Genomic DNA, 21,885 nt, shown 5'->3' with positions numbered 1-21,885 from the left:
TCGAAATCGTTTTTCAAGTAGTTTAGGTTATTGAGACTGATAATATGACACTATCTTAAAATAATAATTTAAAATACTATGCTATACTCACCCACACTGTCAAGAGTTCATCATTTCATGTCATAGCCCTGGGGACATGTTTATTTCTTCCCAGTGCTCCTGATGAAGTAATATTTTTGTACACAGACTTAAATTTGATTTGGTTTTGTCATTTAGAAATGTACATCTTATCCATCACTCACTGATGAAATTGGCAGGACTTTTGATTTGGCTTTATTTTATTAAGTGTAGGAAAATGGTACTCCATCCGAGCCCTTCAGTTTAGTTAATATCTCTCTTGTAATTCTGGTTCGATCTACTGGGCAGTTCTTGAAACTTGCGCTTACAGAAAGCAGAGCATTGATACTTATCGGGCACATCCATGCTATTTTCTTTGGTAAAGTCTAGTCTCATCCTTTTTTCTGTCTGTCATTTCCACTGTTTGCAATATATTTTAAAATTTATGTTAAGCATTTATCTTTCCTCTGCCTCTTTTCTGTAAATCTGGTTTACTGCCCATGCCAGATGTTTTTCCCCCATTCATGCCTTTTGTCAACTTGTTTGATAGGGTCCTTTGCAGCCTGAGTCCTTGATAGCAGACTCATTCTGTGGGGTAGATTGAACTATAAAATCTAATAGATTGATTACTGGTTTTTCTAGTTGTTAATGCATATTCATTTAGCTAACCTATAAATCAAACTGCTGATGTCTGTACATTCAGATTTTTTCTTCTTGCCTTAACATCTTCGGGGTTGCTCTTTAAAAATACTGATGGTTCCTTAAAAAAAAAAATCTAGCTTAAGAAAATCTGAAATAAAGAACAAGAGTTTTTAACTAGAAAAATCCTCTCATGGGCTTATTTATAATAGTAAAAACAAGTAGCTGATGTACACAAAAAGGAAGAGAGAGCAAAGTAAATTACGATGCCTTGCATTGCTGTGTTATGCATCTATTTAAAACAATGTTTCTAAAAAGTTTGCAGTATTGTGGAAAATGATTATTGTGTTCTTAGAATGGAGGAAAGCATCAGGATGCAGAATTCTATACAATGTGTCATCTCAACCTACTTAAAATTATACATAAACAACACAAAGGAGATGTGCCAGAACATTAGCAGTGCTTATTATCCTTGAGTGAGGTGAGGCCAGACAAAAGGCCGGATTCTGGTAGGTCTGGGTTTAAACCTCCCCTTACACCTGTGTGTGTCTGTTGCTTAGGAGACACAGCCTCTTCAGCCTGATTATCCAGAGCAAACAGGACTCTCTCATTGACTCATTAAGTCAAGTGCTTATTAGTTCAGTGTATGACGTGTAATAATGCAACCGGTGAAAGTTTGTTAGTAAAAAACAATACACATCTCACCCATTTTACCACTCTCCTAAGCCAGCACTACGTGTATTTTTCCATGTTTCTTTCTGTTTTAAAAGCACACAGTTGGAGGCACAGCCCCCAGTGCAGTGGCCTCTGTCAAGCCATGTAACCACTGTGTCCTGGTTGCCTTCACTGGGTGAAGCCTAAACTCCTTAGCATGGGGTTATGGTGAAGATTCAGTGACTACAAAAAGGGCTTAGAACCAGTGCCAGACACATAATCGCTTATATGTTCCCTGCTTTTCTTTTTGATTTAAGAAATTTAAAAACTAAATGTAGTTAAGGAATTCAGGAGATTGGGAAAGTTATAGCAAAGATTTATGTATCTTGTAGAAAGCTGGACTTGATGATGTCTAAGTCTGAGATTTGGGATACCACAGGCTATGTTAAGTGTAACTGAAACACTGCAAGTTTTAGATATAAAATGAGGGTGATCTTGGAATGAGTAGCCATGGAAAATGAAGATACTTTGGAAAATCTAATCTCATGAGTAATTGCTAGGATTGGCACTCTGATAATATGTTAATGGACTTTAAATCTCCAGAAATGTAAGTTTTAGTCACATCCCTTGGTTTGTTTCCATTCTCCACATAAGTGCCAGAGTTTTAGGTCTGGGCTCTAACAGAAATGCACTTCTGATTTATGGTTAATGGATTAACATAGAGAAACAGCAAGAATATGGTTTTAATACTTTCTGTTTTCTTCAGAATCCGTCCTTGCCAAAACCACGCACTATTACCTTTTTGAGTGATGGATGAAGCTGGGGGTTTGTAGCCTGGAATTCAGCCGTCTGAGGTCAGCAGTGAAAAACCCTTTCAGTGAAAGAAAATGGAGCCAGGAAGTGGGAGATTTCTTCAGTTTCTTAAGTGAAACCAAGCATGATGGTTTGCCTTGTCACCTCACCACTGAAGTCCACATTGGCAGCTAGCCTTCAGTCAGGTGTGTGCTGTTTTAGCATTAAATTAGGCACAAGCATGAGGAAGGTGACCTGAGGGGGAACGTGTGTGCAGTTCTTTTCACGCATTCTCCCAGGTTCAGTCTGGAGCACACTGAATATATTTTTCCCATATCATTGTAGAACAAAGCTCTCTTTTTTCCCCAAGTAAAAGCTAGTCTATCTGTACCCATCCCAGGAGTGTGTGCCTTTAGTGATAAAGCTTGTGTTTATCAGCATCAGCAGTAGCCTAAAGAATCTTTCTTAGGATTTTACAGGCTTGTCACCAAGGGTCAGAAGAAATTATGGGATGCGTTTATTCCCAGTTAGCCAAATGAATGGTGAATAATTCACAGTTCTCATGGTCTTGACCTTCACTTTTGTTTTTCTTCTGTTTTTCTTCTTAGACCTGACCTTTTATTTCTCTAATTTTTTTTTTTTTTTTTTTGTAAACAGCCTCAAATCATTTGAATGAGTTAGGGTATAAGAGAATTCAAAATCAGAGTTAAGAGCCTTCTTCCTTACTTGTCAGAGGAAGGAAGTAGCAGGACTGAAAGGTAACATGCAAAAGGCACTAAGACGTGTGGATGATTTATTCAGCTGTCTCAGCAAGCATAGGCAAACAGTGGGATTGCTGGAAAGCCAGCACTGCCTTCTTAGTAGTCTGATGGGAGACAGCAGTATATGCCACACACAGGCCAGGGCTTCACCTCTGCTCCCAGATCCTCTGTCTTTGTCTGTGAAATGGGGGTGCAAAACAAAACCTATTTTCCTTTGTAACCTGTTGAGCACATCAAGTAAAAAGACACCTGTGAAAGTGCCATGAAACTGTTCCGTGCCATGTGGACACGAGGCATAGCATCTCGTGGTTGTTTCAGTGGGGACTTCCCCCTGGGAAGGCTGCAGATGAGTGTTCTGAGAGCCTAGGAGACGAGAGGGTTTCTGCCAGCTGGGGTGATTGGAAAGACTAGTTTCTCAAAGCAAAGCTTGATGCTGGTGAGTAACCAGGAAGAATGGAGAAGCATGGTGGTGCATTTCAGACAGATGTATGCCACACAGGGGAAAATAATTGAGTTATGCAGGGATTGAAAATATATTTGTTCTGTTAAAATGGAGAGTTCTTACAGTGTGAGATGGGAAATGGGTGAATGGGGGGCCCAGACCCTTGAGCTAAGCAGTTTGAGCCTGATTACCCATATATTTCAAAATGCTGTATGTGTTAAAAATTGGCTCTAAGCAAATTATAACGCTATAAACACATAGGTGTCTGCTCCCCTTCCTTTTAGCGGGTCTTCCTGTGCTTCTCTGCTCGTTGCCCTTTTTCAGCAGTGCCAGGTTCTGGACTGGTGTGCACTAAACTATCCCTCCCACCTCAGAATTTCATGGTAATTAGGAATCATCTTTAGTAAAGGACAGCTCTCAGCTCCTTTGCTTGAAAGGTTCTAAAACTTAACTTTCTAAGACAGTGATGAATGCAAATGCCTGCTTTTACAGCAAAATTTAACTGGACACAAATCATTACGACCAACTATGTACTTAGCAATGGAGTTTCAGGTGCCAGTGCCAGGAGCCGGCTGGGGACGGGAGGGTAAGTTGGAGGTATCCTCGGAGGGCTCTAATCACACCACACCTATAACCAACCCTGTTCATTGTGGCAACGTGGGAAGGTCTGGTTGTGGTTTGCTACCAGTGTGACCTTGAGAAGATCAGTTGATCTCAAGATTATAGTTTCTTCATCTGAACATGGAAAACAATCTCAAAGGTTTTTTCCCATCATTCTGTATTCACCGTTGTATGCACGCTTTGGTTCTCTTGGTGACTTGCACCTCCGTACCTGCATTAAACATACTTAGCCCTTCTCTCTGGCAGGTACTTGATGGTGAGCGATACACATGGTTCCTGCTCTCAGGGAGCTTCCAGTTATTCCCACCTGGTGTGGATTTGGTTCTTTTTTGTTTCTCATTTGCCAAAATAAGGAACTTCATCTTGTGAGCCGTGAGGTTTAGTCTCTGTGGTCAGTGTACATGGTTGCGGATGAGTAGAAATAGTGGGGTCTGCTGGATGTTTGTTCTCTGTTCATCCTTGAGTCATGACGTGAGTGTGAATAATTCCTAATGACTAATTTAGAAAAAAAATTGGTGTACGTCTTTCCATGATGTGCATATTAATTCCACAAACATTTATTAATCATCTACTTGTGGTGGGCACTGTGCTATGGCCTTGAGATTCAAGTGTGGCCGAAATGATATAGTCCTTGCTCTCAGAGGACAGTGGGGGAAATGGACCTCTCGTGGCAAATGTATTCCTGATACTGTGTTGTGTATATCTTAATGCTGGTGTAATGGGGACAGGCAAGCATACAAAGTGATAGCCCTGTGGGTTGGGGGCGTTTGCAAAGCAGCCCTGGGTGCCAGCCACTGGGCTAGAATTTTTGTTGACTTGCCTGGCCTGCTAAGTTCACACCTGTGGGTGGTTAATCATTTGTCCTATGCTCCTTGACCACCTGACTTTTTAATGACGGTTATTTCTAGTTGAGGTGTTCAGAGTCAAACAGCGATCCTGGCTTCCCGTGCCTCCGTGAAGGAGGACTAAAGAGATGTTCTTAAGTGACTGTTCTCTCTTGTTTCCTGGTCTTTTTCTAAGTGGGCTGTTGGGCGCATGGAAAAAAAAATCACGTCAGCTGTGTTTTCTTACTGTTTTCTCCAAGCCTCGTAGCCGGAGCTCCCACGAGTTGTTGATGTGGGAGACCAGGGGAGCCTCTCCAATCAGACTCTCACCTCTACACTCTCACTAGCAGGAAGAGATGTGAGGGCCCAGTGGGGAGATAAGGTGATTAAGGCTGGAGATGAGCCCCAAATGGGACCCTCAGCCTCCTCTCCTCCTGGCCCCTCCTTGAATTAGACACCTGGTTCTCAATTAATGGTTGACCTGACTTACCTTCCTAGAAGATGACGGACACCTGTGGAGGCCTGCACTGAGGCTGGGCTCAGTACATGGAGTCTGAATGTTCAAGGCGAGCCCTAAGGTACTGGAGCACGGACAGCCCAGGAGAGCGAGATGGAGTGTGAGACCCTCCGGGGCTTAGCTTTCGAGGCATCTCTGGGTAGCCGTGGCCCAGTTACGATGGGTTCTTACTTGTCAGATGGGCTTTCCCCCCTCCTCCCTTTCAGAGGAGCAGGTAAGGGGTGGAGAGACGGGGAAGCTCTTTCCGGGACATTTCTTTGAGAGCAGAATCGTTCACAGGAGATAGAAACACGGATGAATAATAGCTTCTATATAGGCCCACATTTTATGCCGACATTCAGTTATGTGATGCATGCTGTTACCAAACAGAGCTGTATTTTGCCTGCTGAGAGAGGAACAGACCTACAGAAGGGGTCAGGCACAGCCATCGTAATTGGGTTCAGCAGTCTTCCAATGGGTCAGAATGGAGTCAGCGGCTGGAGGGAGGGGTTGGGATTGGTGGGTAGCTCTTACTCTCCTGCAGATCCAGGGCTCCACTGAGGCTTGGTGGCCTGTCGCTGTGGTCCTGCCAGCTGAGTGCCACTCTTCTGCTGTACAGCAGAGTATGCAGAACCAATGGTACCTCACATGGGTTACTCCTGGGCAGAGGACATTGACAAGCCCTAGGGCAGGGGCATATTGTGATGCCAGCCCTGCCCCAGAGGGGGAGGTATTTTTTCCTTTGGCCTCCTGGATTGAGGGAATTCAACTAACATGCAAGAGCGACAGGTAGGAGTACTAGGAGTTACCTGATCCACAAAAACGTTCCACTTCAGGGCTCATCCTTAGCTAGTTCTGCATCTAGAAAAATCACGTTGTATGATGTGAATAAGGATGAACACAGGAACTGTGTAGTGAAAAGGGTTACTAGAAGGTGAGCTCCAACTAGGCAGGAATCTTGTCTGTCGTTGCCTCCCGAATGCCCGTAATAGTATCTAGTATATGATAGATGCAGAATAAATAATAAAATGAATTTTGCAGCTCAGGTGGTGCCTGAACACAGTATGCTGTTTTCAGCGTTTGTCCAACCGCCGTGACTAATAAATAATAACAACAAACCCTGAGCCTGTACTTTCTTTGTGCCTTTGACATGTATGAACTTCTTTAGTCCTCTAACAATCTTTGAGGTCGATTTATTATCGTCTCCTATTTTAGAGAGGAGTAGACTGAGGCAGATGGCACTTAAGTGACCAGCCTAGGGCGGCAGCTGGTAAGGCAGGGGTGGGGTTGGAACACCATGGCGCTCACCAGGGCAGAGAGCCAAGGGGTGGTTGCTCATCTTGACCACCATTGCTTTTGGAGAGGAGGAGGTCTTGGCTGAGTTGGGCTTGTTTGTCCCAGGGTGGACAGGGGTGAGCCTGCAGCCTGCATTGCTGCCATCATACTGGGCTGTTTACAGCTCCCTGGGACTAAAAAGTGTTTACTTTGAAAGGAGAGAATGTCTGGGTTTCATCACTGGTGAAACTGTTGGCTCATCTTCCACAGTGGATGGCACAGAAGGGTTTCTGTCTCGGTCCAGGTGACCTTCACACATACAATCAGGGCCAAAATGGTCAGAGTGAGAAGAGATTATGCAAAGGAAGGTAATGGATGGTTTATGCCTCTACACCCTGTCTTTTTTTTTTTTTTTTGCCATGCCACGCAGCTTGCAGGATCTTAGCTCCCTGACCAGGGATCGAACCCAAGCCAACAGGATTGAAAGTGTGGAGTCGTAACCACTGGACTGCCAGGGAATTCCTGTACCCTATCTTTTAGCAAAAAATGAACAGGGACTTAAAGTTCAACTAGATAGACATTTAACTTGGGGCAGAAGAAGAACAAGGATAGGGTCATAAAATAGAGGCGAATTAGACACTAACAGTACTGCGAGAAACAGCATACATGTTCGGCCCTCAGCCTTCGTGCAGCCAAACCAGAAGAGGAAGCCTGGTCAGCTCTCCTAGGCTCCCAGCCTGGAGGGACAGGAATTAGCAGGAGGGGTGAGGTTACAGGAAAGTGGACATTGAGGGTCAGTTGTAGTCAGGGTCAGTGCTGCGCTGACCTGAAAACATCACAGCGGAGAGAGGGGAAAAGTCAAGTTTTATCATGGCGTGTTGTCAGAGCTGCATGATTTTCTTAAGGCTTGAATGGATCTATAGTGAGACTTCTCACGGGCGTTGAATACACGCTCAGCTTTCGCTGGCATCTCTAGGTTGCTTTATGCTTTAATCCTATCTCCTTTCTGCCGCAAGTCAGGACACTTTATTCCAACAAATGTCTGTGCTGCACGTCTCTCATTGTGTCGAGAGGAGGGCTAGAAACAGCTCATTGCCGTGCTCCCCGTGGGAGGGTGATTCAATCGCCATCCACTTTGGATTCAGACCTCACTGAGGTTTTTCTGTGTGGGGGGGTCCTCTTGCGTGATAGTAGGAAAAGTACCTTGGCTTTATACATAATTTTGTCGTTTATAAAGCATTTTTATGTGCATAATTTGCATTTTTTAAAACATTCCCGTGCAGGAAATTGTCGGTCCTGTTTCATGCTTTCATACTTGGGAACACTGAGTCATAATAAAACAGAGAGCCAAGAGTAAGTAGAAGAAATTGGAGCCTTTTCGTTTTTGACGACCGTGCAGAGCTCGTTCAGAGTGACTGATGTGGATTTTTTGTCTTTTTGCGTAACGTGTTCCCGTGTAGTGAAACTGATGCTTTTCGCAGTGGTTATTTTGAGATGGTAGACCGCGAAGTAAATCTCTGGTGTCCCTTATTCCGTTCAGCATCTGCCCTGAGCTAAGGATAGTGGCCTCCATTGTGAGATGTCAGGATAAGGAGAATAGGGGAGGAGCTGGCCAAGCAGCACGTGCCTGCTGGGAGGCTCCTTTCATGGGAGTTGGTGGCTTCCTGCTCTCTGAAAAGCAGAGAGAGAAGGTCCAAGGCATCGACAGGCTGGGACTGAACCTGGACCACACACTCCTAGTCCAGCGCCCTTTGCTTGAACCAAGACTCACCCTCTCCTCCCCCCTGCACTCACACACACGGGCAGCGGCGTTGTGTGGCGAGGCACCTGCCTCCAGCAAGGACACTTAGCTGTCCTGGGCCTGCCCCCAAGGGCCGTAATAAGGGGAAACCAGGTCTGTATAGATGCTGGCTAGAAAGGGAGGTTGCAGCATCCATGTGGTGAATTGTTTCTGGATAAAAAGCCTTCAAAGCGTAAATCAGAGCTACCGCCTGTTCCGCCACCCCTTCCATCAGGCCTCTGTACTTGTTGGGCCAGCCCCCCTCCTCACTTGTCTCATAGACCTGCTGCTCTGGCCTTACCCCCGCTCTTTTACCAGCTGCCAGAGACCTCCAAGCAGCCAGATTCCGCTGTCCTGTCTCAGCACCCCTCTTCCTGAACTGTGATTAGCATTTGACACACGTGATCTCTCCCTCCTGCTTGAGGCACTTTCCCTCTGGTCCCACCCTCTCTCCATGTTCCTCCCTCCCCTACCACTAGGTCTCCTTGCGGGTTCCTTCTTGTCCTGATTCTAGAACATTGTTCCAGGACCCAGACCTCAGGTCTCTTCCCTCTCGTGCTCACTCCCTAGATGGTCTTTCTAGCCCCAAAGACTTGAACATGGCGACACTCCCGCACCCCGCAGCGTATCTCCAGTTTTGTGTTTGACTCTGCTCCACCTCTCGCTGAACACATCCCAGAGGAATTCCTTAGCAACTTTTCACCCCAGACCTGTGCCTCCAGCAGCTTCCTCCCCCTCAGTCAATGGCTTCTTCATTTTTCCAGTTGTTTTGGATAGAAATGTTCCTTCCCTGTCATACTTTCCTGCTTCTCTTCTTGTCTTCCGCTTCCCCATGTTCTGGGCTTCTTTCCCGTGTTGCTCATTGATTCTGCACCCTCTGTCCTGCAGCCCCCCGTTCCTCAATTTGCCCATGTCTCCTCGCTCCCCTCTGTGTCTTCTACTTCCGTCTGAGCTCTCCCGTGTGGTCTGTCCTGCTGCGCATTTCTGCTCTCGGCCCCGTGTCGTGGCTCTGCCTTTCCCGGCGATTGAGTCTTTCTCTGGTTGGCTACAGGGACCATTCATTTGCTCTTCAGAAAGTCCAGTTACTAGCCTGGGAAGGGACACTTTCATGCAGGGATACTTATACTGGACTACTTCCTATTCTCAGGGGATGGAAGATACTAACCATTTCACTCTCTCTGCTGTGTTGTGTAAACAGCACCCATGATGTCATCAAGTTTCCCACCGACTGTTATCACCAGCTATGCTCATGGATCTCACCATTTCAGGAAACCCCACAGTTGTCACCAGCTGCAGGGGAAAAACTAACCCATGGAGTGATTTACACCCCAGCAAATTTGTCAGTTTATCCCTAGAGTTTATATTTGTATTTTTATTGAAGTATAGTTGATTTACGATATTTTAGTTTTAGCTATACAGCATAGTGATTCAGTATTTTTGCAGGTGATACTCCATTGTAGGTTATGGCTGTAGGTTATAGGTTATAAGATAATGGCTGTAATTCCCCGTGCTACACAGTATATCCTTGTTGGTTGTTTATTTTGTACATAATAGTTTGTATCTGTTAGTCTCATACCCCTAATTTGTCCCTCCCCCTTTGGTAATCACAAGTTTGTTTTCTTTATATGTGAGTCTGATTCTGTTTTGCATATACATTCATGTGTATTATTTTTTAGATTCCACGTATAAGTGATACCGTACAGTTTGATTTCTTCAAATTGGAGAGTTGGTTGGTTAAATATGCCTATTAAAAAGAGTTGGGTAGAGCATTTTACAGGCATACCTTGTTTCATTGCACTTTGCTTTACTGTGCTTTGCAGCGACTGTGTTTTTTTGTTTTTTAACAAATTGAAGGTTTGTGGCAACCCTGACTCAGACGAGTCTATCAGTATCGCCATCTTTCCAACAGCATTTGCTCACTTCATGTCTCTGTGACCCGTTTTGGTAGCCCTTGCAATATTTGAAACTTCTTCATTATTATATTTGTGATGTTACTATTGTAATTGTTTTGGGGAGCCCTGAACCACACCTGTACACGAGACAGGAAACTTAACTGACAAATATGTGTTCTGACTGACCAGCTGTTCCCACATCTCTCTCCCTCTCCTCAGGCCTCTCTATTCCCTGAGAAACAACAGTATTGAAATTAAGCCAATTAATAAACCAACGGTGTCCTCTTAACTGGTCAAGTAAGTGGAAGAGTCACACGTTTCTCACTTTAAGTCAAAGCTAGAAATGATTTAGTTAGTGAGGAAGCCAAGACAGGCTGAAAGCTAGACCTCATGCCCCCAACAGTCAAGTTGTGAATGCAGAGGAAAAGTTCTGGAAGGAAATCAAAAATGCTATAGAGAAATCCTTTGTGAAAGGAAGAGTCGATCAATACGGCACAAGATGTTGCTGTCTTAAGTAATGGCCACAGCCACCCCCATTTTTAACCACTACTACCCTGGTCAGTCAGCATGGCCCTCCACCAGCAAAACCGTTACGCCTTGCTGATCGCTCAGAGGATGGTTAGCATTTTTTAGCAATAAAGTATATTCTGCTAGTGTATATGTATTTGGTTTTTTTAAGACATCATGGTATTGCACACTTAATAGACCATAGTATGGTGTAAACATGACTTTTATATGCACCGGGAAACCCAAAAATTCGTGCGACTCACTCCATTTCGATATGCACTTTATCGTGGTGGTCTGGAACCAAACCCACGACATCCCCGAGGGATGCCTACGTATGTGGCTTTACAAGACCTCAATCTTGTAGATGGAAAATCATCAGATATTTTGAACAACTCAATCTAGTCACTGCCCAGGCTGTAGTAAATTAATTCTGTTTAGGGCAGATTGTCAGTGAATACTGCTATTGTTTGTGGAGAAGTGTATCTTGACATTTCTCAAATAAGAAATATTTTCATGTTTTCATGGGCCAGATTTATGTGGAAGCTAAGCAGAGGTCAGAATGACTTTACAGTTGGACAGCGTAAATGGTTGCTGCATGAGAGTGTGTACACACCTTGCCCATGGATACCAGAGCATCTGTTGAAAACTGTCCTCTGTATCCAAGTGACTGTAGTCGCTGGATGTTAGGAAGCCAGTGGTTAGTGAGGCTTGCTGAGAAGCAACGCCTTAGAGGCTCCCACCCCTGGTCAGCCTGCTGCCCTCTCTGCCTGTGGCCACCTGATTGCTTCTTAGCACTTGCATTCCCAGAGGGAGCTGTGGTCCTGGTTTACTACGTGTAGATTCTCTAATAAAAGACGAGAAAGGAGTGTGAGATTGAAACTCCTGGGGATTTGTTATCCATGCAGCTCTAGGATTCTAGTAAGCTACTCACAGTGAAGTGCCTTATTTTGGTTTCCAGGATGACAGTGAGCTGGGTAGGTCTGTGTTGGCTTCTCAGGTGCAGGGAAGATGCCTCCCTCTTGTGTCCAAGGCGTGCATTGATATAGAGGCTGGCCTGAGTTGGGGGGTAAGTTTCTGGCCAAGGAATGGAGCAGGTAGTTGAAATCACCCAGAAGCCACCAACTCAGAAAATGCATTAAATGACTGGACTTAAAATGTAAAAAGAAGGCTTTTACAAAATGATTCAAACCCAGCCTAAGCACCTATCTATTTTTAAAGCCATTGAACTGGATAAGAAGCAAAATATCCCAGGCGTTTGTCTGAATGAAAGAACAACTAAATTGGCATTTTCTTCACTTTGAGACCCCTGAGGAGTCTGAAGCTGCCTGGCACACCGGGTGTTTAAGATAAGCCGCTCTGGCCTCATTAGTGATGGCTGTGCCTTGGCCTGGCACTGAGGTCCCCTCAGGATTCAGTTCTTCTGTGAATTATGAAGGGCAGATAGCAGCGTATGGCTCCTTGATTGCAAGGAAACGGAAGCAGAGTGGCCAGTTGGCTGTCTCCTGGCGATGGGGCTGGGCCTCCAAGCCAGGTCTTCTGGTACAAGATGTGGTGGAGTTTGGCTGTGAGAAGCACCCCAGAGGGCAGAGGTGCCTCTTCCCTGTGCCCAGGAGCTGCTGGGGAGGGAGCCCCGCAACTGAGGGTGCTGACAGCCATCGTCAGGAGACAGCAGTGGGCGCCCAGGACACTCGGCCTCTCACCTGGAGGACACTCACCTGGGAAATGCCACTCTCCCTGGGGAAACCCCAAGTAGGGAGCAGCCTTGAGGAAGGAGCCTTGGTGAACTCCTGTGGTTGCCTCCTTCCAAGGGGCTCTCCTTACCACCCTATGATAATGGTAACTCCACGACTGCTGATGTCCTATTCTCAAATTTTCAAAAGTTATTTTTTAACTTGTGTTTTTATCCGAAGCCTTCTCTTTAATTGCCATTTTATCTTCTTCCGATTTTTAAAGCTGATTCAGACTCTTAACGTTTTTTTTCTACTGGACAGTTATCACGAACATCACGGTTTGTTCGTTTGTGTTCCCCAGACATTCTAAGTGAGAGTCCTCAAGTCATCTGGAAAAATGGTGGCCCTGTCCTTAAAGATCTGTGTCCGCCACTGCAACGTGGTGAAGACCATGCAGTTTGAACCATCGACGGCGGTGTACGACGCATGTCGAGTCATTCGGGAACGGGTACCCGAGGCACAAACTGGCCAAGGTAGGCCATTGGTTATTTACTGGCTGCTTGAAATGTGTTTGTATGTTTTTCCCTTAATAGTTAAGGAAACGGAGGCTCTGAGTGGTACACAGGTGTGTATGTTTCAAATGAAATGTCTTCTTATCCTGGACATTACTTGCCTCCTGTGTGAGACTTGTAACGACAATGATCACAGCTGCCAGCGAGCCATCCTCATTGTCATGACCCTTCCATACATCAGCATTGCGCTCTGTTTACAAGTCACTTTTTGTTATAAAGCCCCATAGAGTACAGATGAAGCTGCTCTGACAGTTACCGCTTTTGTATATTCTGAGCGCTGTTTCGCATGCCTGAAAACTTTCCACTGCTAGCAGCCTGAAGAAGACTGGAACAGCCATCAGGACCCAGGGCAAGCCTTATATTTCAAGTACTTTGCAGGGGCTTTATCATCTTTGTCTTAAACCTTAAAAAAAATATTTCTGATACGTGTTGTGTTTAATGTTTGGTTGAACCACTGACCACTGTTAATCTGAGTTTAAACAAGAGTCATTCATACAATTTTATTTTCCGTTTCCCTTTGTCTTCTCTCTACATTTCCTTCTTTTATTTAGTATTTAATGCTTGAGAAATTGGGGTTACTCCTAAATTAATAAGACTTTAGTGTGAAAATGGAATAAAACTTTCCTTAAAAAATTGGAATCATAAAAATCAAACGTTCAAAGATAGCATTGTTAGGCCTGGGTCTTCTTGAAAAGATCTGTTACTCACAAAAGCACAAATCTTTTGGTCCAAAAGCAATATCTATATTATTCAAAACACTGTTATTTCTAGATTACCCAAAAATCAGAATAAAGTTTGCCCACATTCCCAACCTTACTCAAGATCTGGTTGTCCAGTCATATCTGGTGTTTTTACTTTTCTGTTACTGTTTATTCCCAGATTTTTAAAACTTTGTTTGGGTTGGATTGCTGTAAAACTCTGGTGAAGATACAAACCTTTACAGATCTTGAAATTGTTTTTCTAAGAAACAACAGGAGCTCTGGCCCTCATCTGGGTCTCTGAGGTTTCCTTGAATCACATTTAGGAAGAAAGAAGTCTTGAGACAGGAAACGATACTGCTTTCCTCCTTCCTCCACCCGCTTATACTTCCTGGGTCGGATTAAAGGATTTCTGTGAAGAACACAGGGTTTAACTCTCCAACTGTACTCATAATTTGGTGGCATGGGGAGCAGCGACTTCGTCTCACACGGAACTCTTCCTTTTATTTTGTAGTGCTGTGTGGGGGTGATGGAGGGATTATTCCAAGTGTCGAGGCTCCATCGGCCCCTCTTTGCTTAAGCGGCCTTGGCTTGAGTGATTATGTGCATAGTTTCTCCACAGCTGTCTTACCATTCTTCCTGGGTTCTTGGCCTGGCTTTTACAGCATGTGATAGGGAACAAAGCCCAATTCAGTTAGAAGGAAATTTGGACCGCTTTGTTCTCGGCGTTTCCCTAAATTTTAGACACGACTGCTGCCCACTTGTTTTAAGAAACATGACCCCTGTATGTGGGTGTTGGTTTTGCAGCTCAGCTCTCATTCCTCCCCATCTGCTTTAGTCCCAGCGGCTGCCCATGTTGTCAGAATGAAGTATTTCTCTAGTGAAGGAGAACCCCTTGCCAAGTCAGAAGACTCAAGAGCCTGGAAGTCAGTGATGGCGTCATCATCACTTTGTTTTTTATTTTTCTTTCTGTTTTCCCTCCAGCTTCTGACTATGGGCTGTTTCTCTCAGATGAAGACCCCAGGAAAGGAATTTGGCTGGAAGCAGGCAGAACACTGGATTACTACATGTTGCGAAATGGGGTATGCTGTTGATCTTTTTTTTATTTTTTTCATCACTTTGTCCCTAGGCCTTCCATAGAAGCTAACATGATTATGCTTCAAAGAAAAAGAGAGATTCAACAACTATTTTGATTCAAGGGCACTTTATTCTTTTTTTTTTTTTTTTTTTTTTGCGGTACGTGGGCCTCTCAGTGTTGCGGCCTCTCCCGTTGCGGAGCACAGGCTCCGGACGCGCAGGCTCAGCGGCCATGGCTCACGGGCCCAGCCGCTTCGCGGCATGTGGGATCTTCCCGGACCGGGGCACGAACCCGTGTCCCCTGCATCGGCAGGCGGACTCTCAACCACTGCACCACCAGGGAAGCCCACAAGGGCACTTTATTAGTAGTTTTGATGTAATATACTTCGTAAAGGCCGTCCAGGTTAGTGATAGAAAATATCAGAAGTCCAAATTCTTGAAACTCCACAAAGTAATTAAAGCAGCATGAGGTAATGATTTTAAGCTGTTTCTACATACCATTGTTGGACTTGGTAGTTAGAAACATAGCATCTTCCTGTAAGTATGTAGGAAGTACCCTGGTGACTGGTGATAGAAAGTAAGCATAGAGAGAGAACAAAAATATAATCCTAAAGGTAGCCAGAAATTAAATATTAATCAGTGTTTTGCTTTTATAAAAAGTTCACATTAGATATGAGTTTAATAACTGTAACAATAAAAAATTGTGTTATGGAAGTAGGAAAAAAATAATGAATAAAAAAGTGTTAACAGGGAACTATATTCAGTATCTTGTAACAGCCTATAATGGAAAATAATCTAATATATATATATATATATATATAAACACTGAATCACTTTGCTGTACACCTGAAACTAACACAATATTAGCTTAACCCCTGAAATATATCGGGTTTTGGTTTACGGAATAGACACATCGGATTGGTGAGTACTCCATAAGCAGGAGCAAAGTATGAGTTGCCATTAATTTTCCCTCCCATAGTTCTCTTTTTAAGAAGTGTAGTAAAAGGAGAGTCTCTTATTTAGACATAACTCTCAAACTTATTACGCCTGTTTGGTCTTGCCATTATTGGCAGAAAACCACTTTTACTGTGATGCACCACTACTGTGAAGAATTATGGGGGTATTACTTATGTCCTTCATGATATATATTAAAAATTGCTTATAACTATGTAAGAGGTCATTGAAGAAGCACACTACAAACTTTTTAAAAAACAAGTAGGAATTTTCCTCTGCTAATTCTCATTACAGCAGACCGTTCTCAGCCTTTCAGGAGGACATATGCTACTTTCACTTTACAGAGGTTAGTTTTCAGTAACTCTGAACTATAAATAGGACTTTTTGAGGTGCAATTTTACTATCAGAGTTTAAAGAAAACTTTATGAAAGCAGTTTATCACACTGGAGATTCTGTATTAGTGGCCAAAATCTCATGAAAACTTAGAAGGAGGAAATCAGAGGGTGCTCGGGAAAAGTCATTCTTTAAAGAAAAGTGTCCAAGTTTATTACCTCATTTCCCACGCAGTGTGAGATGTTTGTATAATTTTGCTGTAGGATATTTTGGAATATAAAAAAAAACAGAGACCTCAGAAAATTCGGATGCTGGATGGATCTGTGAAAACAGTGATGGTGGATGATTCCAAGACTGTTGGGGAGCTCCTGGTTACTATTTGCAGCAGGATAGGTAAGGGTACACATGCAGAGCTTCTGGATTTTGTTTTGTTTTTAATAATATGCCTCTTCTTTTTTTCCACCCCCTTTGGGTATCTAGGCAATTTTGAATATATTGTAACACATTGACTTTGGCCCAGTCCCAAGAGAGTGTGTTCATTTTCCTGATTTGCAAACCCACTCACTGGTGTTGTCAACACTTGAACTTCTCACTGAGTCACAAGTGAGAGCTTTTATTTCAAAAACAATAGGAGTTTTCAATTGAAAGTAATGTTTCAAAACCATATAATTCAGTCTCCTGCCCACGGCTGTGATTCTGTGTCAGCATCACTGATACCCAGGATCTCTCCTGAAGACTCGTGGGGACAGCCTGTACAATTCTTAGGCATCTTTTTTCCTCCTAGCTTCTGTTAGTCTCCTCAGAACAAGTCTGTCTCTCCTTTCTATGTGAAGCCTCTTGAATACCTTCAGAAAGTGGCCTTGCCTGTCTTAGTTTCCTCATCATGTAAAGGAAGCCCAGCTCCTTCAGACACTGCTTGCTTGACATTGTCTTGCCTTCCTCTGTATGATCTCTACTTTGTTCTTATTACTCAAAACTTAGTCAGGAGACTTGAACGTGACATTTGAGTGTGACTTAACTAGCCAAAGATCCTCCTTTGTGGCCAGTTCCTTGATGTGTGCTCCCTGGGTGACCCTGACCTTCATCTTGGCAAGGCTTCTTTCCTATCTTTTGCCCCCAGGGACTCCTTGGAGTATTATAGGCCCCAGGATGAAAGGAGTTGATAGCAATGTAATCACTGACCATTATAATAACCTAATTGATAATTTTAGGAATTACAAACTATGAAGAATACTCTTTAATCCAAGAAACAATTGAAGAAAAGAAAGAAGAAGGAACGGGTACATTAAAAAAAGACAGGACGCTGTTACGAGACGAGAGGAAGATGGAGAAGTTGAAGGCCAAGCTTCACACGGATGATGACCGTGAGTGTCTGAAGAGGAGGTGTAATGCGGGCACATGGTCAGCCAAGCCTCACTCCTCTCCCATCGTCTGTATGACCCAGGACAGGAGTGTGTGGTTGTGCCTTTGTTTTATTTCATCTACAAACATGTTGGCCTGTGTCACTAAAAGATATAGACCCTTAAGGGGAAAAAAAAAAAAGGGATGATAATACCATTTCACATCTCAAAAGTAATCTCTTAAGGTGAAATATACACATTGTGTTCCCATCTTCTCCATTGCTGTCTAAAGAATTTTTTTGTAACAGTTTGTTTAAATGAAGGTCCAAATAAGATTGGATGATAGGTTGTTTAACTCTTTTAGTCTCAAGAGTTTCCCTCCATCTGTTTTATTTTTGCCTTATAATTTTTGAGGGGAAGAAACCAGATTGTTACTTGTATAGAAGTTTCTACATCCTGGATTTTGTTAGATGACCTGTGGTGTCATGTAACATGTTCATCTGTCCCTTTTAATTCCTGAGATCTGGAGGCTTGATCAGATGTGTGTGTGTGTGTGTGTGTATGTGTATGTATGTATGTGTGTTTAAAAATAAAGACTCCTATGTGGTGTTGTGTACTTCCATTAGGAAGTTGAATTTGGTTGTTTCCTTTTTTGTGGTGTTAACAGCCATTGATGATCATTACTTAGATCCATTATTTCCTTAGGGGTTATGAAACAGTAATATAATTCTATCGTAGGAAGGTCCTTTTCTACGGCTACAGAGCTAATAATATACAGAAAAGCCAGTATATATACCCCATGTGTCCCCCAGACCTGTGCTTTGTGCACCTGACCGCCTGACACCACCCCACCCCCAAGGATCTTACTTCATGCACATTTCACTCAGACCGTCCCAGCCTCTTCCCTTCACTGTTCTTTCTCTCAGTGCTGCATTGGGAAGATGTCATCCTTGGCATTAGGTTTATTGATCTTCCGTGGGGTTTTCATTTCCTCTGACCCTTTCTCCATTCTCTCTTTCTCTCTCGCCTCATTTGATTTACAGTCGCATACTTCTTTCCAAATGAGACCTTAGTAGACAAATCCTGAGGATTTTTATACTGTGCATGTTGCTCTTCCAGGTACTGTGGGAGATGAGGTCCATCCAACACATTCCCTGTGCCAAAGTTGAGGCTTCTAATAAATACTTGCTCACAATGTGTGTGTTAGGCCCGGGGAGGAGCGTAGGAATGAGAGCTGTGGGAAGTGCAGAGGAGTGATCCATCCCTTTGCACCTAGGTATCAGGGAAGTGTTTTCTAAATGAGTGAGATTCCAGGTGTGCCATGGGCAAGGTTCTACCCTCCCCGACCCCTTAGTGGCCTGTCCTCTCCTTGCCCCAATTACTTTCATTTTCCTCCTCTTTTCTACTTAAGATCAGAGGTAGTAACTCATTATGCTTAGAGTTTATAAATTATTTCACCTGATCAGACTAAAGACCAGCCTTGACTTATAAGGAAATGCAAACTTGACTGTCTTGGCATAAAGCACTGTTTTCCTTATCCCACCACCCCAAGGAAGGCACATGGATTCATTCTGGGGCTTTACTAAGTGAGGAATTGCTGCGGATTTCTCCCTCATCTGCTTTTTCATGTGTCATGTGGTACATGTGCAGTTACTTTGCAAAGTTAAAAAGCTCAGATCTAATCTAAGAAGTAACTATAACTGGATATCAGCATCCTAGAAATCCACGTCTGCATCACACTGCTGTTTGGGTTAATCCCCTTGAACTAAGAGGAAGAATCGACACAGTTCTTTCATATGTCGTCTTGTGTTGCAGTAAATTGGCTGGATCACAGCCGAACGTTCAGAGAACAAGGAGTAGATGAAAATGAAACGTTGCTGCTTAGACGGAAGTTCTTTTACTCTGATCAGAATGTGGACTCGAGAGACCCTGTGCAGCTGAACTTGCTCTATGTTCAGGTACAGTATTGAATACTCAGATGCTGAGGTTGGTGAGCTTTCCGGAAGCTCTGGCTGTGGCTCGTGGTGGGCAGGAGCTGGGCTCCGGCTCTCGCCGTGTCTGTGACACGCACTTTCCAGTCGGGTTGGGTTGTGGTACAGGTTGGTGTCCACTGTGAGCTGGCCATCCAGAGGTGGGCCTTTGTTTGCCTCCCAGGTGGGGTCCTCATGGCGACTACTGCCTCTCTCTGCTTGGCTTCACAGCACTTACCTGGCTCATCACTTCACACGCACTACAGCTTTCGTACCTCGCATCTAGAATACAAGGATGGTTATTGGTCAGAAAATCAGTACTTCTTATTAACTGAAAGCTACTACTCTCTCAGTAACCTTTTATGTTTTTACCATTAACTAATTGTTTAAACTCAGGCGAGTCATTCAAATTATCTGAGTTGCAGTTACTCAGTATGTAAGATGTGGGCTTTGCACTAGACAGTCCCAAAGGTTTCTTTTGGCTCAAGGAAAACATCTTCCTCCCTCTGTCTCTCTGTCTCTCTGTCTGTCTCTCTCTCACTCTCACTTCTTTCATTCTTCCTTTCCCTTTCCTCTCCTTTTATTTATCTGCCTATCAGCTTATAGAAATAATGGGGGGGGGGGATCAGCAAAATGCATCCACAGCGTCACCTGTGTTTATAAATAAAGTTTTATTGAAACCACATCTCATTCATTTATGTATTGCACGTTGGTAAATCCCCTTCTGTATCACATAATTGTCTACGTGTTGTCCATGGCAGCTGTCATGTTCCAACAGCAGAGTTCAGTAGTTGTGACAGACACCACATGGCCCAGAGGTGTAGATTATTCACTCTCTGGTCTTTTACAGGAAAAGTTTGCTGACCCCTGAGTTAGTGCATGGAAGGAGGGCTGGGAGGAGATAGGCTGGGAGGCCAGAAGGGAGGGAGATATCAGGGCAATAAGAAAATGGTTGTTGGTTTAAGGCTCAGGGCCATAGGTTAGAGTGTCCATCTGAGAGTGCTCTAGGAGTCATTTAACTGGAGAAAGGAAAGACAAAGAAAAGGAATAAATAGCAACAGCAGTGAGGGGTCAGGAAATGGGAACTTCAGGACTTCAGGTGCAGTGGGTTCCTGATTCCAGGACTGTGCATTTGCTGATCATTTTCCCCAAATGTCTGCAGTATTGAGTTCTTGTCTGTTCTCTCTATATATTTTGGGATGGGGATTGGGTTGATTTTACTTCTAGATAATTTTTTTGTTAGCTTTATCATTTAGGGTCATAAAAAATATATTGCATTTCTGTTTCCCCCTCTATGAATCTGGTCATTATACAAGGATTTCCCTTTGCCTCTGTATTTTTCATGATCACTTCGACCTCCCTAGATTACACTCAAGCTTCAGTTTTAATATACTGGGCATTGCTGATGCCTTCCATCTATAGGCAGTTTGGGGCAAGGACTTGTTTTCCCTTTGCCTTCATTCATTTTTTGTTTGTTTGTTTAAATAAATTTATTTATTTATTTTTGGCTGCGTTGGGTCTTCATTGCTGTGCACAGGCTTTCTGTAGTTGCGGCGAGTGGGGGCTACTCTTCGTTGCGGTGTGCGGACCACTCATTGCAGTGACTTCTCTTGTTGCGGAGCACCGGCTCTAGGCACGCGGGCTCCAGTAGTTGTGGCTTGCAGGATCGGTTACTCTGCAGCATGTGGGATCTTCTTGGACCAGGGATTGAACCTGTGTCCCCTGCACTGGCAGACGGATTCTTAACCATTGCGCCATCAGGGAAGTCCCTGCCTTAATTCTGCTGTGCTACGATCACTCACAGTGTCTTGAATGCCTCACTCTGGCTTGGCTGGCATGTTTCCCCTTGTTCCACAGAGAGGGAACGCTGGGATGCAGGAACATGGCAATGGAGAGAATGTGTTGTTCCTTCCAAGCTCCTGATGCTTTTTGCTTCCTCTTGTGTTGCAGGCTCGGGATGATATCCTGAATGGCTCCCACCCTGTCTCCTTCGAGAAAGCTTGTGAGTTTGGTGGATTTCAAGCCCAGATTCAGTTTGGACCTCATGTGGAACATAAACACAAGCCTGGATTCTTAGAGTAAATGACCTTTTGTTTTTCTTTTTAGCCTTCTTTTCTCTTCACTGTTTATATTTGAGCTAGCTATGCAATGTGTGTACAGCCTGGTTTCAGTAAATTGTGAGATTGTTAGCTTTTACTCGATTCAATCTGTGATGAAATTTGTGAGTCTCGGGGAAAGCAAGGGGCCTGGAAATTCAGGGCTGGGATGACTGAAGATGACTTGCTCCAGTGTTCGGGCAGGATGTGGTTTCCACTGGACCAGTGGGTCTGTGGCATCCCTCCAAGGTGTTGTCCAGGGTATTTCTGGACTTGAGAAACTCACTTCCCCCATCTTCTGAAACCCCTGCTCCTTGGGATATTCCTATGGGAATGGGACCAAATTTGTCATGTTTAATATCTTTTTAAGCCTCCAATATTACAACAGAGTATAAAAGAGGGAGCTTCACATTATTTACTATAATCTTATGAAAT

The 21,885-nt window shown here is 43.9% G+C and overlaps 1 protein-coding gene across 4 annotated transcripts in view; it reads left to right on the top strand.

Annotated features, from left to right (window-relative positions):
- TLN2 (talin 2) overlaps positions 1 to 21,885 on the top strand; it is a 450,537-nt gene that overhangs the window by 238,240 nt on the left and 190,412 nt on the right. For all 4 annotated transcript variants that reach the window (XM_079912034.1, XM_079912031.1, XM_079912032.1 and 1 more), the window contains 6 exons: positions 12,772 to 12,943; positions 14,665 to 14,762; positions 16,308 to 16,437; positions 17,256 to 17,408; positions 19,200 to 19,342; positions 21,305 to 21,432. In XM_079912034.1, coding sequence (XP_079768160.1) covers positions 12,808 to 12,943; positions 14,665 to 14,762; positions 16,308 to 16,437; positions 17,256 to 17,408; positions 19,200 to 19,342; positions 21,305 to 21,432 — 788 coding nt within the window. In that variant the 5' untranslated portion in view covers positions 12,772 to 12,807. The remainder of the gene's footprint in view (positions 1 to 12,771; positions 12,944 to 14,664; positions 14,763 to 16,307; positions 16,438 to 17,255; positions 17,409 to 19,199; positions 19,343 to 21,304; positions 21,433 to 21,885) is intronic.

The sequence above is a fragment of the Stenella coeruleoalba genome, assembly GCF_951394435.1.
Source record: "Stenella coeruleoalba genome assembly, chromosome: 2".
NCBI classification, from domain to species: Eukaryota; Metazoa; Chordata; class Mammalia; order Artiodactyla; family Delphinidae; genus Stenella; species Stenella coeruleoalba.
The sequence above is the reverse complement of the archived record's forward strand: the minus strand, read 5'-3'. Positions and strand labels throughout refer to the sequence as shown.